Source organism: Rhipicephalus microplus, chromosome 3, assembly GCF_043290135.1.
Source record: "Rhipicephalus microplus isolate Deutch F79 chromosome 3, USDA_Rmic, whole genome shotgun sequence".
NCBI classification, from domain to species: Eukaryota; Metazoa; Arthropoda; class Arachnida; order Ixodida; family Ixodidae; genus Rhipicephalus; species Rhipicephalus microplus.
The window spans coordinates 1,600,931-1,617,575 of NC_134702.1; the positions used below are offsets into that span (position 1 = coordinate 1,600,931).

The following is a 16,645-nucleotide window of genomic DNA, read 5'->3' on the forward strand; positions in this document are numbered from 1 at the left end:
TTTCAACTTATTTTTTTTTTATCTGCAATTCAGAGACCACGTTTTACATCACAATGAAATATTAGACCAAAAAAAGTAGTAAAAGTTGAGAGAAAGGCATTTTACTGGTCGGCTGCCATCAAAAGCTATGACAAATTTGGGCTTTCGAAAATGATAATTTGTAGCTTTCCCGCACAGTGCCACCATAGTGGCATCATTGTAAAAAGGATAGATTGTAGGTCAAGGTAGAAAGCCTGCTCCCTTCCAAATTCCATTTGTTAGCACCTAGCTCCAATATATTTGAGCTCCATTTTTCGACTTATTTCTTGAGCAGTTGCTGTCAGTCATCCCTGTTCCACTTTGCGAAAAATGAAGACATAGCCATTCCATTTTCTTCACATAGATTCTGAGACATTGGTGAGTGCCGCAAAGCTGTCCATGTTTGTGCGGACACTATACATATTTTTATGATTGGCTTTTTGTAAAAGTTGTTAATAAGACCCAGGACATCTCAAAAACTTTTCTGCGTGCTTACTAAAAATGAATCAATAGCTCACAAGAGTGGAAGCTTGGGCTAGTTGGTTCGGTCATATTTGCAAGTTTTTTCCAGTGTGCGAACATAGAAAAAGAGAAAAAGGGACAGGGTCAGGGACAGCGCTGTTTTTGTCTATCCTGTTCCTTTTTCCTATGTTCACGCGCCGAAAAAGCTTACAAATATGAACCAATAGCATTACGGCACAGAATGGGCCCTTGTGAATATCCTTATAAACAAAATTTTATGTACCGAATTATTTAATTTTGGGATGGCAGTGATAGTCCATCAACTGTTGGAACTCATAAACTACATTAAAACGATTTCATTTGTGGTATAAATCAGCATGACAAATGACACCCGCATGCCAAATTTCATTACTTTACCTCCATAAATAACAAAAATATTTTTTATTGCCACCCTTGAGTGAGACTCCTTAAGTACATGTCTGATGGCATTTCCACATCTGCAGATTTCCAGTTTGTGTTCTCTTATTTGACAACCTTATTCTCACAAAAGTCCATTGCTTTGCAGTCACCACCAGCTTTGCTAACTGAGGGATTCAAGAGTACGGACAAGAAAGCCTTGGCCAGACTGTGCTGCTGTGCCTTGCTAAAAGGGCTCTTTTTTTTTTTTTTTAGAAAATTTCAGTCACATAGAGACAGCACTACACTAGTATACGTATAGCAGCTATGTCGGTAGTCTCCTGCAGCACCTACACGGTCTGGTCAGCATATACGCTGAGAAGGCTTGCAATTGTAAATTCGTAAACAGTGCGAGTGTGTTTTTACAAGTACACTTGTCAAGGCTGCAACTGATTTCCTTAGCGCTAAGTTAGAGCCTTGAAGGCTTAAGAAAGCAAATTTTTGATTCCATTCATCAAGGTGGCCTCTCCTCCCGCCACCACAATCACAGTTGCCCTTTCAAATAACGCTGAGTCGAGCATCAGGAATTACAGCCTCCATTCTCCTCTAACGACCACTATTCTCCTATGCTAAACAGCATTGTGCATGCTATTTTGTGTTCCTCAAGCTTCAAATGCTTGCTCTCACTTCCTCTCTACTGGCACACTGTAAGAACTGGCACCAATACCGACCTCTAACAATTCAGGTCCAATGAGTTTAGGATTTGAGGCAATATTTAGTGCGTCCAAAATGGTGTTTGGGGGCAGATCTAGAGCAGAAGGAACTGTGTTTCGGAGCAGGGTTGGTGCAGGAAACTGACCTTTGTGAGTAGTTAGAGGGGTACAACCTCAACTTTTTCTAGCATATTCTCAATATGTAAACAGGAAGTACCGTATCTATTTGCATAATAGGTGCACGCTTAGTTCGGGCACACCCCAAACATGGCCATGATCAGTAGTTCTGTACCCTATTCGCACCGATGCTGTTTGACGCTGTCTTATGTTATTGGATCAAGGAGAAAGAAAAAAAAAAAAAATACTGCGCCAGCCGCGTGGGCTCGTCGAGTGAGCAAGAAAAGCGGTTGCCTGGGTGTCAGAGTAACCACTACGCCAGTACCAGCGTGGCTCCGGCTGCACGTGCTCCGCATGGGACGTGAAGTCGCATCCTAATCAAGTGCCCTTTGAGTTTCCTATCAGGAACAGCGTCATCGTTATTTTAGTTTGCTACCTCATCCGCAAAACAGCTTTCCAACATGAGCTTTCGCCTACCGAACTTGCACAAGCTCGTCGGACTTTTGATGCGTAAACATCGTACCACGCATACTCTTGGATCAGTGCTTGAATGCGATCTTTTTGACGCTTAATCATCATGCTGTCTTGTACAAACTTCCCGCGACAACATATGCCGTAGGCTAGGCCTAAATCAGCAATGGTTTCTTTTCGGAGGTGATCAGAGTTGCGGTTCTGTACGGAATAAACACATAGGCAGAGGAAAGTTTTCATATTCCCAGCGGGGGCAGGGCATTCGACCTGCTCTTTCACATGCCGCCACCTCCCATAGAGTTTCTTAAAATTAACTAGAGGGGACTCTGGCGCTGAGATCGTTCAGTGACCATGGGAATGATGGATAGTACACAGATTTGTCTAGACTTCGTACTTGCAGGCGGCGAATCGTACTTGCGGATTCGTTTGCAGTTGAGCCCGACTATATCGAACCAGATTATATCAAATTATCCCGTATATCAAACAATTCCTAAACACGGTAAGTTTACATTGAGACAATATATAGGAAATATATAGGAAAAGCTTCATTTGCCTGCCGGTGTGGTGGTGCGAGCACACGAGAACGCGTGGATGAACAGCGACTTGTTCAAAGACTGAATCAAGATGGTATGGGAGAAGAGGCCCGGTGCGATGCTCGCAAAGAGGGCCATGCTCATTCTTGACTCGTTCCGCGGCCACACAACTGAGAAAGTGAAGGACCGCCTTTCACGCAACGGCACCGACTTAGTTGTTATACCCGGTGGAATGACGTCAATGTTGCAGCCTCTATATGTGTCACTTACCAAGCCCTTCAAAGCGCATGTCAAGCGCTATTACGCCGAGTGGATGGCCGAAGGCTGCTACGACTTGACGCCGACAGGACGAGTCCGAAGGCCTGATATTGCCCTATTCTGCAAGTGGATTGTCGAGGCATGGAAGGCCATTCAAGGTGACATGGTGCGAAAAAGTTTCAAGAAATGCTGCATCACAAACAACATGGATGGAACCGAAGATGACCTTGTGCTTAATAGTGAGGACTGTGGCTCAAGTGATAGCTCTAGCGAGAGCAGCGACAGTGAGTGAATTGTGACTGGCCTTGCAGACAGCGTATTCTGCTTGCTAAATAAAGCTTTTTCTGTCTACATATGTGCTATGTTGCTTGAGCAGTAGCTTTTGTACAGCCTTTCCTGTATATCAAATGTGCGGCAATACGCGAGGATTTTTTTGTTTCTCGGTGAGCTGAAAATGGGGGTGTGGATTATATGCAGAGGCGGGTTATACGCGCAAAAATACAGTATCTTCAATGCGGATGAAACCGCTCTACTTTGGCAAATGTTGCTAAACAAGACACTTGCGTGTTGTGGCGACAAGAAAAGCGGCGGCAAGGCAAAAAAAAAGAGCTCGTGTGTCCGTGCTGTTGGCAGCTAATTCAGACGAATCGAAAAAGCTTCGACCTCTGGTTATCGGAAAAAGCACGGCACCGCGATGTTTTCGAAATGCGCTGTCCCTTCCAGTTACCTACCGAGCAAACTCAAAAGCGTGGATGACCGGAAAGCTTTTCAGCAGATGGCTATCATCATGGAATGATGATTTGGTAGGCAAAAATCGCAAGGTGTGCCTGCTCGTGGACAATTGTTCATCGCACCACTGCAGTGCGACCTTCAGCACCATCAAGCTGTGTTTTTTGTCCCCGAACACTACGTCTGTACTGTAACCACTGGATCAAGGCGTTATACACACAATGAAAGCCGGCTGTCCGAAGGGCCTGGTGGAGAGGCTGCTGCAGAACCTTCGTGTCGGCAGGGAGCCTAAGATCGACTTGCTCGGAGCTATTTCTATGTTGAGTAGATCATGGGCAGATGTCAAGAAGGAGACAATCCAGAACTGCTTTAGGCATGCTGACTTCCGCATGCCTGGTGACGACACCCCAAATTCTGACAGCAATGAAGACACTGCAGGTGTTTCCGCCGAAGTTTGGAACGAGCTGGCAGAGTTCTCGGGTGCCATCGACGGATCGACATTCGACGAGTTCGTCAGTGCGGACGATGATGTCCTTATCATGTGCCAATTACAGGATGAGGATTACATTGCAGACGTCGTGCCGACCCCGAGCCAAAGCGACAGCAATATGGAAGTTGACGACGGCCCGTTGCCTACATCCTCCGAAGTGATTAGTGCACTTGCTTTGGTCCGGCGCTATTGCTTGAATGTGGAAGTTGCGGCCTCAGCTGCTCCGACTCGTTGGACAACGTGGAGGCGTGCATGCTGTCGCAGGCAGCGAAGTCGTTGACACAGAAAAAAAATACGGGACTATTTTGTTCCACAGTAGGGCACGCAAGTAAGCCATCATATTAATAAAGTACTTTTCTTCTAGTTTGTGATGTGCCTTTGTGTCAAAACCTATACCGGGCCTATATCGAATAATGCCATATATCGATCTAATAAACGTTTTTTGGCGAGTTCGATTTACCTGGGTTCGACTGTATTTCTAATTACGGTTTCCTTTCGAAGGAAAGGACGAACCCTTTTGAACTTCGTGACCCGATTTGAAAAGGTAAGCCTAAAAAAATAAGGTGGTGAAGCCCAACTGCTGAACATTTGCCGATTTTTGTTTCAGGAGAGAAAACAGCTCCAAGCCACACGAACATACACGCAGCCAGAAGCAGGCCAGAAGTATGAAGATTAAGCAAATAAGCATACCACTCATCATTCCCATGCTCGCTGAAGCGTGGTGCATTGCAGCTCCCTCAGACACTAGCGCCAGAGTTCCCTCTAGTGTTTATTAGGAAACTGTAAGCCCCCTTCCTCTCTATCTTTCACTATATATATATATATATATATATATATATATATATATATATATATAGAAACGCAATCCGGGGGATCTACTCAACAGAAGGGAGGGGGGTATACAATATGTTGACAGCGGGGGAAGGAGATGTAATGCAATAGCAACTATATGAACACTGTCAGCGGAATTTTGCAGTCGCCTCTGATCTGTAGAATTCAAACCGATATCATCGCTTACGCATTGTTCGTATGTTTTACCTGCGAGTAAAAGCTAGCGCTAGGAACCAATGCGGCTGAAGCAGAGATGAAACGACCCGGCGGTCACCGTCATGCGAAAGGCACATACGATAACATCGCTCCGCGTGTGAGGCCTGTTGTCGCTTGCTTACGAGTTATTTTGCCGGGCAAGGGACTATAGTACAGTCACAAAACACCTACCAGGTACAGTTCTGCCCACCACTCACTTTACCCAGCTCAACGAAAAAACAGGCAGTGTCAGGCACTCTTTTTGGCTACCCTTGCGGTTGAGTAAAAAAAAAAAAACGAGAATGTTGGAGGAAAAGGGTAAGAATATAGGGGAGGAGTCCTCAATAAGGGGGTTGGGGATAAAAGAGACAGTGAGGAGAAAACGGTCGGATTATAAAAAGAACAAAAATTAAATGTTCTGACTGAAAGGAAGAAGCAGCTGGTTAAAGCTCTGCAACTAGGTTCGAGGAACCCTTGCGAAAGCAGGGTTCAGCTTAGCTCCTCGAGGGAGAAGAGAAAAAGCTCGCATAAAGGAAAGGTACAGAAAGTATGTGGTGAGATGTGGACATAAGCCTTCCGGGTACAGGTGGGGGAGAGTGAAGGCCTGTCGCAGCGTCAGCCCCATTCCTCTTGACCCTCTGCCTGCCCAAGTCTCTGTGCCACTCCCTATTATGTCAATGTAAAGGGCTGACTATGCACCCCCCCCCCCCCAATCCCGAAGGTCAACAGCAGCACACCCACTGCTGGCTGCAATGGAACAGCCACAAAGAGTTTGCAAACGCGGCGCTCGTCAGTCACTTCAAGCGAGCCCTAAAGCGCTTCCTTCTTGCTCTCCTTTTTTTTCTTTGCCACATTTAAAAACATCAACTGTACTACAGGGTCACTGTCCTCCCTCTGCTACAATAGCATTTTCTTTTTGTTTAGTTAATGTGTGTGACCTTCAAGAACTGCCCAGCCATGCGCGATTCCGCTGCTCCTACTCGGCAGGCCGCATGTTCTGGCGCTATTTTTGCCTCTTGAAAACGTACATTGAAACGAGTTGAACATTGCTACCATCCCTAAAAAAAATTATTTTTACTACATGGCCAGACAATTTGCTTAAGTGGCCAGACAAAGCACTGGATGCGCGAGGCAAAACTGGATTTCCGGGAGATTTCCTATGACCCGTACAACCGGGAGAAACGTTCAAAATCCCGGAGTCTCCCGGGTAATCCGGAAGACTTAGCAGGTGTGTGTGTGTGTGTGTGTGTGTGTGTATATATATATATATATATATATATATATATATATATATATATAACCATGGAATGGATTCCCTAAAGAGCCTATTGCCTCATGAATTCAACAACACAAAAATTTTAAGGATCAGTCCAGTACGAGTGGAATTACAAAAAACGCAAGCTACAATCGCGTTTGCTCTTCTCTCTTCCAGACGAAAGTTCTAGGGGCTAAGCAGGGAGGGATGGCAGGGGCAAAGAAAATACGTCACGTGCGCCTCGTGAACTTGAGCACTTTTTCTTTTTTTTATCCAATATGCGGCTTTTTCCGTGTGAGTCGCGGCTTCCCGCGGTGATCCCTGTAATGGTGATCCCTGCCACTGGACCACCGCGGCGGGGCAAGGATGGGGTGGATCACATACGGCAAGCATTCTCAAATCATAACTGGTAATCTGCCACAAACCTTCAAGAGGAACCTATATAACCGTTGCATCTTGCCGGTACTTACCTACAGAGCAGAAACCTAGAGGTTTGCCAAGAGGGTTCAGCTTAAATTGAGGACGACGCAGTGAATGATTGAAAGGAAAATTATAGGCGTAACTTTAGGAGACAAGAGAGCAGAGTGAGTCAGCCAACAAATCAGGGTTAAGGATATCATAGTTGAAATCAAGAAGAAGAAATGAACATTGGCCGGGGAAGTAGCATGTAGGCAGGATAACCGCTGCCTTAAGGTAACTGACTGGATTCCCAGAGAAGGCAAACACAGAGACAAAAAGTTTAGTAGGCCAATCAGATTTAAAAAGTTCGCAGGTATAACGTGGCAGCAGAAAGCACAAGACCGGGTTGATTGGCGCATCATGGGCTCTGCCTTTATGATGCACCCCAGAGGGAACCAGAGCCTCCAGTACTATTCACCTACAAATCAACATAATTCTTCGAGGTGGCTCTACTTGAAAGAAAGGGTGGCGCTTAAAACACTCGAATGGTGGTATTCGTTTCAATGGCAATGTTTTTTGGACACCGGGTGCGAGTCCGCGAAATCAAACGATCAATCAGTACCGCTCAGCGCACGAAATTTCGGTCGCAATAATGACCAATGCACATAATGTAGGTAGCCTGAAAAGCAATTTCAGCGATGGTGCTTTCTTTTCGCAGTTTCCTTTTTTTTTTCACATTCATTTTGTTGGCAATGCGGGTCACTGGATGTTAAATTTTTAAAAATTTGAATGCCTATAAGCCCACGGCATAGCATGCCTCGATACTCGGACATGCAAGACTGCATGCTCAATACATTATGTGCTAGTGTAGGTATATCCTATGAAGAACGTTGTTTCGGCGGTAGTGCGGACATTTGCAACTTGGGCAACTTATGTTATCAGCGGTCTATGTACTAGTCGTAAAAAAATATCCTGAAATTTTACCCTGTGTTTTGTTTATATACCATATATTTGCACAGTTCAGGCATTCAGAACAATAATTTTCAATTCACGCTGAATTTGCTGAAGCCTTCCGTTATTTATGCCGATGGTACCATGCTATTATTCTCAGAAAAATACCTTAACGAATTGCAGAATACAATAAATAGCGAGCTGTGTAGCATATCAGCTTCGTTTGCATGTACAATCGAGCCCGCTTATAACAACCCTGAGCGTGACGCGGCATCCGTTCGCTGTATGCCGAAGTTCGTAGTAAATTAAACACAGCTTCTAAAAAAGTTGCGAGTGAAAACACAAACTTTTTTTGACCCCAAAAGTCCGTGATGCACGTGTTTCATGCTGTGATGCAAAAGTCCGTGATGCACGTGTTTTGATGCATGTACAAGAGCAGAAACGATAAGGGCGGTCTTGAGTTCATTTAAAACGGCAGGGTACTCGTTCGCCAAGGCCCGCGGCATAAGCTGCATGAGGCACGGGCTCCAAAGCTTCGTCGTTCTCGCAATCCGATTCCTCCAAATCACTCTCGCCACGTACTTCATTCACAATGCCCCAATCTGTGCACGGTTCCGCAGTGTCGGCATTTTTATCGGCTGTAATTAAACATCGCAACAGATGTCCCACACGCTCTCCCAGGTCGGAGTCGATGACGCGCTGCCACAAATCGCCGCCACAGTGGTCCTGTTCGAAAGCTTCAGGCTCGGCATTGGGCCTGACGATCGACGAAGTCGGCCTCGCGAAAATAGTTGCGCGCACATGTAGCCGTCACCGCTGCCCTTGAAATATTTACCATCTCCACAGCTGAATACCGGGACGCCCGAAGCAGCAAGTTGGCTGCCACGTGGTCAACAGCTATGGGCAAGCGCTCCGCAACGCAGCACCTAACGCGCGGAATACGCTCAAGCCAAGCGATCACACTTTCGACATTTTGTTGAGCGGCACGAAAAAGCGTGCTAGTCCTCCCGTCGGCCATCATGACCACACACGCACACCAAGAGCGAGCAAGACGCACACAGGCGACACACATGACAGAACGCGTGGAACAGCTCTGGGCCCGTTTCCAGTCAGAAAACGAAACTGATTCGAGCCAGCGTGGAAGGCATCGAGGAGCGGTGGAGACGGGTGAAGGGGTTGTGATCAAGAGAGGAGAGAAGGCTTGTGAGAGAAAGGCAAAAAGTAGCGATAAAGAGAGGAGAAAATGCGGGGGGAGGGCGACCTTGAAAACCAAGACGCACAGGAAGGAGGCAGGTTGGGTAGCTTGCTTGAAAGGTCCGCGAAACTCGCACGTAGAAAAACTGGGAAAGAGTGCCTGCACGCGCAGAAGTCAAAGCACGGCCGCCTGGAACGGTGCGTGCGGCGGTGTTCGAAGAATCGGCGGCCATGGTCAAGAAATCATTTTGTTGAGCCGGCGAGATTCCGTGGCCTCACCAACTTCGATATTTTGAGATTCGTTCCGTGCAAATTACTAGCCCTTTTCGCGCTTCCGCACGCGCGTGGAAGGCATGCTGAGTCGAGTGTGAAGTGAGCGATAACAAGTCCTTAACATGAAACGAATCGCAAATTGTTAGAGTTAGTGGGGTAGTGTACGCGCGTGTACTAGACGCAGACTATCGGATACAGTCGGTGGCCGGCGATGTTGGCAAATGGTCTGGTCCATTCCAGGCCAGCGACACCAACAACTGTACCAGCGATCAAAAACAAGGTAGATGGCCGATTGGTCTTCGAAAGATTGGTGGCAGTGTGAAAACACGGGCCTCGTCTGGCGATGCGGGGTGCTCAGAGTAGCGGGGGGAGAAAGGACGGAGGGGAGCGTAACAAAAAGCGGTCGGGGCATGGAGGAAGGAAACAACTTTCCTTCCTCCATGGGTTGGGGAGAGTGGCAACTAAAGGGTCACGGAGGCAGGGTGGGCGTTTAACAATAAGAATGTATGGGCACCTCGCCGATGCCTGATCAGTGGTCGAAATTGATTTTGCCTGGGAAGTCGGCAAACCGCTGACTGCGTTCGCTGTAACTGATCAGCGGCACTCGGAAACATTCGTTGTAAGTGCGATTTTGTGCCATTGAACCAATGTATATTTTCACGGTCACAGGGATATTGTTCGTTTTACGTGAAAGTTTGTTTTAAGTGGGGCCATTATATGTGGGCTCGACTGTACATGCTATATGTATATTGATTATGGGCCTACACTAACCTCTGGCTACTGGCCTCACAGTTCTTTGTTCAAAAATACTGTATGAATAAAAAATAGATGAAATATTGAAACCAGCATTGCATTTCTGTTGTCTGAGCAGCAAAAAACCCACATAGCAAAGATGCTGCAGAATTGTTATGAAGCGATTTGTTATGAGCAAACTGACAGCGCAGAGCACTTTCACATTGCAGTTTGTTGTAACAAGTGGATGGGAATCTGTTGGGTAGTTCTCCATATTGTTACGGAATATGCATGCATGAAGCAATATTGAAAACGACTGGTCTAGACTATTTGGGTGATCACTCCATATTAGCTGTCTGACTGTCATTTTCCACAATCAGATCAGGGCAATCAAACATCAGTGGCTTATGATGTGTCAGTGTTAACATGATTCAGTTTTCAAGTGTGCAGTTTTCTCACCACGTAACGTTGATTTCACAATCAAGACCGGCAATGAGCACTTCAAAACGCACAGGCAGCAGCGCAACCACTTTGTGGAATGCACGCAGTTCACGGGCATTTAGGTTCCGCATTACAATCGGTGTATACTAAGGAATACAGCAAAGTGCAATGGCTTTTTTCCTTGTCCATACAGCAAATCAAGTAATGTATGGTGGTGCATAGGTGCAGACTACCTATCCGGAAAAGGCCCCCTGACATCGACTATTGCTGTGTAATTTACTTTGGCACACCCGACTTTGGCACACTGAAGTGAATGTTTACAGCATATGACAGTGTGCTTACAGGAGCTGCTTGGAACATATTCGCTAGGATAGTCACAGACAGCTTCCCCTTTTGTAGTACAGTCGAACACGAATAAGTTTGATATATAAAAAATTCGATATAAAAAAATACAGGCCCCAAGAACTTACCTGTAGCGGATCATCACTTACAATAGGCCCATTCAAGAATGACAGCTAATTTCGCACACACGCCACAACAGAATGATTTATTTACATAAAAAGAAAATCGCTTACTTTGGCCTGCTTCTTCGTTTTGGAAATGTTAAAAACACTAGTCTCATCTTATCAAGGCTGTTCAGGTGCAACAGCCTAGTTGCCTCCATGTGGCTGAAACAATGGCGAATGACGCCAAATGCTGCCGCGACTTCAGCGGTGGAGTACATGCGTGTAGCCAGCGCCTCATCTGGACGATTCTCACGTCAGATGACCTGTCGGCCTGGACATCCTGGGTCCCTGCGACCGCAGCTACTATGTCCTCGTCAGCAAGGCTCGCGACCGCCTGGACATGCTGGTGAATAAAGACAGAACGTCAAAAGACACCAGGGTATTGCCATCCTCGAGGGCGATGTCAAGAACCTTGTCTATGAAGCCACCGGAATGTCAAATGTACATGTTGCTTCTGCCAACAAGTGATTGCAGTAGTTGATGCTGGCACCCAGACAGCTAATGGAGGGGTACGTTGAGGTGCATTGGAATGTTGGCTTATGGATCTTGAGCAATCCGTACAACGCTGGCACAGAACCATTATGGCAGAGGAGGGAGTAGTACAGGGGATTGTGTTGAGGTGGAATGCAACGGAATACGTCGGAAAGTCCCATTACCTTTGAAAGTCTCATTGCGGGGTCCTTCCCAAAGGATAGGTCATTGCTGTCTGAAAACAGAGCCATCATTTTGTTGAGGTAATCGACACTATCAAGTAGCACTATAACGCTGCCTTTGTCTGCAGGGAGAACCACAATTTTGGGATTGTTCCGCAAGCGTTTTCTGCCAGAGAGAGCGGTGAGAACGACGCTCGAGACCGAAGTCTCGAGAGGACACCGATGGCTCAAGTGCGGGCCTCATCACGCCTGGAGGGTTTGACTCACATAACAGTGTTTCCACAGTCAAGTGCTATTGCAGTGCTTTTGTGATCGTGGAAAAAGCGGAGACGCTTCCGAGTACTGTGGGCTCCAATTTGTATGTTGAAAAGTGTATTCTAACACAATTAAAATGAGAGCCTTACTTTTTATGCTGATTATATATTTCTTACACTATTACTAAGTCCCAAGCAAACATCCCTACCCGAGCAAGCAGCCCTTTCCCTTTTGCGGGAATTTGAAACAAGCACCGATACAGCACTGGTCCTGTTGTTCAGGTGTCTTGTCTGTTCTAAAGTTGAATCTTGCAGACGCGCCAATGACCGAGCAAGTGTCCTCCCTCCATTTCCACTGTTTATATTCAGCTGACTCATGAGGATGAGCAACAACAAACAGTGAATGGATGCGTATTCAATAAAGCATTTCATTGGAAGCACATGAAACTCTTCTACCATCATTTTGAATTTTGACCTGTGACTGAGCAAAGGCCACTTCCCCTCCAAACCATGTTGGATTGCCTTTCACAGTAGGGGGGGCATGGGGAGTACGAAACAATAAAACCCACAATTCTTACAAAAAAAAAATCAGGCAATAGAATAAAAAGCCTCCTTTTATTAGTCAGAAGCATGCATCTTATTCCTTTGTGTGCTACACAGTCTCAACAGTAAAGTCGGAGCTCCATTTGTAACAAAGCAGCTTTTGCAGGGCTTTATGATACAAAAGTGAAACTCACTTGCGGTACGAGTTGTAGGATGGTGATCGTGAGTCCCTGTGACGGTGGTGTGGTGAATTCCGTGGGGAATGTCGGTGACCCTTGCTGCGAGACCTGTGGCAGGACAAATGAAAGGAGTCCTGGCAAGCAGCTTTGAGACAGCACCTCACACACTAATTGCACAGGTGAAATATTGGATAATTCAGTCAAGCGGAAATACTTGTCCGCTGGCTTGGTGCCTCTTGAAAACAAAGCAGTAGTTCACTTGGCAGCCACTGATTGCATTTGGACAATGAGTCAAGCAAAGCCGCTAGTTCTCGCAGCTGCCACTGAGTCAGCGTTTTACTAATGTTATGCCTTTTTAAGTGGTACAAGTATTGTTTATGTTGATGTCGGTACTTTGGTACAACTCTGTTTGCATTGCTGGCAGGTAGAAGGCTTCCAATTTCATCACAAAAATGATTGAGTTATGTTCAATCGGCATGAGAAAAGTGAAAAAGCACTCTGTGTTGAGCACTGTACAACTTGCAGTTAGCACTGACTGTGCTTAGGAGACGCAAGGTTCTAAACAGGCTGCAGAAGCGCCATGTCACACTCAACCATAATCTGTCAGCAACAAGAGTTGAAAGGGCAAGCAAACATATCTTAGTTAGCAAAACTTTTCAGACCACGAATTCAGGAAGCACTATGCATGCCACCACTTCTCATTATGAGAATGTGGCATGCCATGGCTAAAGGCAAAAAAGAACCGATGCCAGAGTGAAAGCCTCAAAACATCTAATTCATCCATGTTGTTAAAAACTGTGCTCTACTGATGGACAAATAAGGGTAGTAAATGCCGGACATGTGCTGTCAGTGAGACATACTCGAATACTAAGCCCCATGAGGTCAAAAGCAACGAGTACAATTAATGAATAGTACTTATAATAATGTCACGGGGTTGTGTCGTCGACGAAGGCAGAAACAACTAGTCCGAAATGACAATGCTTATTTGGCCGAACGTGTGGCTGGTAAACGGAAAGTAAGCTTACAGAAATACACACTGGAAGCGGTGAACAGAGCATCGGCCATTGATCAACTGACAAACGATGAATCACGTAGACATTTATAGTACATACGCCGTCAAATATTCCAGCACTATTGCTAGCGGCCACGCAAGTTCCACAAGAATCTGTAATGTTTACGTTGTGTGCGTAATTGCATCGGAAGGTTCTACGATTATCTCGATGGTTCTTTAGTCAATTTGCATGGCTGCGCAAAGCAGCACTTACATGCGAAACTTGAGAAAGAAGCGTGTCAATAAAAATAATACTCCACACATTACAAGACATGATAAAATTCTGCTAGGACGTCTCTCTTTGGTTAGTGCAAAGAAGAACTTAGCGTTATGAACTGCGCTTATGGTTCACAAGTTTCAATTTTGCCAGCTGCGTCATGCTCACGTGGCTGCACCTCAATGGTAGTTTTATTTTCACTTGAGTAGCGGCATCTCAAGAATAGTTCCATAATCACATATTACTGCCCTGGCTTTTCTGGCTTGCAAAGCTCGCTCTGACTGCAATTTACATAAAATGCCACGTCCATGTATCTTCTGCTGCAGCAAAGAAATCAACCACCTTTGAACGGAGGGAATTCTGATGCCCCAAGTGTCCAAGCTACTCATGTGCTTCCTTGTTTTACATGCAGAGACCAACTAAATGAATTCTAACGTAAGCCAAGTTGTGCCACCAGCACAGCATTGTCTCTTCAGTCTAGTCTAGATCCTTCATGCCCCCATAACGTAAATGAAAGAATAAAGACACGGTTTAAAAAGCAAAACTGTAATTATAGGAAGAACTGCAAATCACTCAAGCAGCTGTTTTCGTAAGCCCTCTGTGCCTCACTCAAAGCCAAACGAGTCGTCAGGTGCTTTCCACATGGCATCTTGAAGGGGATGAACATTAGTTCTACACTTATCGCACAAGTGAAAACTGCGCACATGAATTTCATAGATTCATGATGGCACACCTGGGCGGCGCCACGCACCAGCGGCCTTAACCGACTGGCCCCAGCACAAACGTACACATGGAGCGGATATATTCCCGCACTGACGATCAGAATCGCATGCAGCTTCCAGACTACACCATACTGTCCAAGTAGAGTGTAGACCACTTATAACATATCCGGTTAAAGTGCAGAACCGGTTACAATGCGGTCTTTTGTGACTCCCGTTCACCCCCCCACAAAGCCCCATGAACAGTAAAACCTCGCTAATTTGAAGTCACTGGGGCCGTGAGAAATCTTCAAATTAAGCGGGTTTTCAAATTAACAAAACATAGAGAAAGCCCGATGCAAGGAACTTAAAATGCAAAGTAATCAGGGCTTGTCATTGGCTGTGCCGGCTAGCTTGTGGCTCCAAAGGTTATGTTTTCCAGCAATACCTGGTCTTAATTTTGCCGCAAACACGGGGAACGATGGGCCTCGCTGCTGCCATCGGAAAAAAAATCAAAACAAACAAGAAACGCTGTTGTGATAAACTTAAATGTGCGCCTGCTGAGAACAAGGTATCTTCACTGCAATACAGTAGTGACACGTGGGCAGTAGGTCACCTGCTCCTCGCTGCGCCAGTACGTAATGATGTGACCATTCGCACATTCTCTCTAGTATAATTAGGAATTCAATAATGGCTAGTATGACGAAACTTGCGACATGTTTTCGCTGGAAAAAAGTTATCTTTGAAACTTTTGAACTTGGTTCTCGAAGTATTTGTTGCTGGTAAGAACTCTGCCAGCAGTACAAAAGCGCAAATTGCTGCAGCAACCGGCAATCGGAGGTTCGCATACATCGCGAATTTCGCCAAAACATCTTTTGTTGATTTCTTTACAATGCCAGAAAGAATGAGTAAACCATGACCTACTGACACTGCGAGAAACATGCAATATGCTGCCTGCGTGTCACTACTACGTTGCAGTGAAGCACGTCTCGTTTTCCGCAGGCGCACGTTTTGGTTGACCACAACAGTTTCTTAAAGACGATTGTCTTTCTTGGGGACCTTCGACGCAAAAAGTTTGGTCTGTTTGTCTGCACATTTGTCTGTTTGTCCACACTTAACGGCATCGGGTACTTGAAACGGCCGACCCCACCTGCAGCGCCCATCAAGTTGCTCAAGATTGAGCATTCATGCTTGTGCAATCATCAATTAAAAATCAATTATTGTGCACGTCTGGGGCTCCATAACAACATGTATATATTCTGCATGTGCGTCTTTTACTAGAAAAGGCATACATAAGTAACTTTGAGGACCGTAGCGCTTATCACGCTGTGCTGACCATGCAATGCTTGCACGGAACGGGGACTGTTTCCAACGCTTTGCTAAGACGAGACGGTGGTGGCACCCACCATCGCCCTGCGTTCTACACTTTATCACCTCTGAGATGGGCGCGCACCCCTGTCTCAGAGCTACGCACTTCGTTTTGCAAGAAAATGCCAGATGGCGCTCGTGTCTCATGTGTAACGTGACTTGATGCGATCCTTCGCCTCCGCTGCACGCTCGAGGCACTCTAACGCAGTATCTCCAGAATACCATTCACCGATTTTCTTGCGCAGAACATCAAATAAATGTTTTGTTCACTCTCTCCACACGCAAGGCTATCATCTTTCGATGACATTTGCAGAAACATGCAGATACGGGGCCAATTTCCCCCCCCCCCCCTTTTTTTTTTGTGCTGAGAGTAGCGAGGCTCCAGTGCTTTAGCTGCCACTCAGTATCGCTACGCTGCATTGCTTTGTGGCTATTAGGGCCGTCGTTTCCACAAATTTGCGAAGTAATCAGAATCTGGAACTGGCACATGGCACCCAGAGTTTTCGAATTGACTGGACTGGTGTCGATCGCTGCTTCAAATTATCCACTCAAACTGACATAGCAAAATACGGAACCGCGGAAATACTTTGAATTAAGTGGGATTTCGAAATAACTGAGTTCGAATTAATGAGGTTTTACTGCATACGCATACCCCTCATCGTGCAGTACCCCCCCAAACTAAAGGACTGGCTATAATAGAGTTGTCGCAAGATCTTTG

General features: G+C 45.9%; 1 protein-coding gene across 15 annotated transcripts in view; it reads right to left on the reverse strand.

Annotated features, from left to right (window-relative positions):
- The window catches only part of Srrm234 (Serine-arginine repetitive matrix 2/3/4), a 357,763-nt gene that overhangs the window by 69,539 nt on the left and 271,579 nt on the right, over window positions 1-16,645 (reverse strand). For 14 of the 15 annotated variants that reach the window (XM_075888712.1, XM_075888714.1, XM_075888713.1 and 11 more), the window contains one exon: window positions 12,609-12,701. In XM_075888712.1, the coding sequence (XP_075744827.1) occupies window positions 12,609-12,701 (93 nt within the window). Of the gene's footprint in view, window positions 1-10,929; window positions 11,308-12,608; window positions 12,702-16,645 lie in introns of those variants that run through there. The other variant, XM_037433951.2, reaches the window with a different exon arrangement.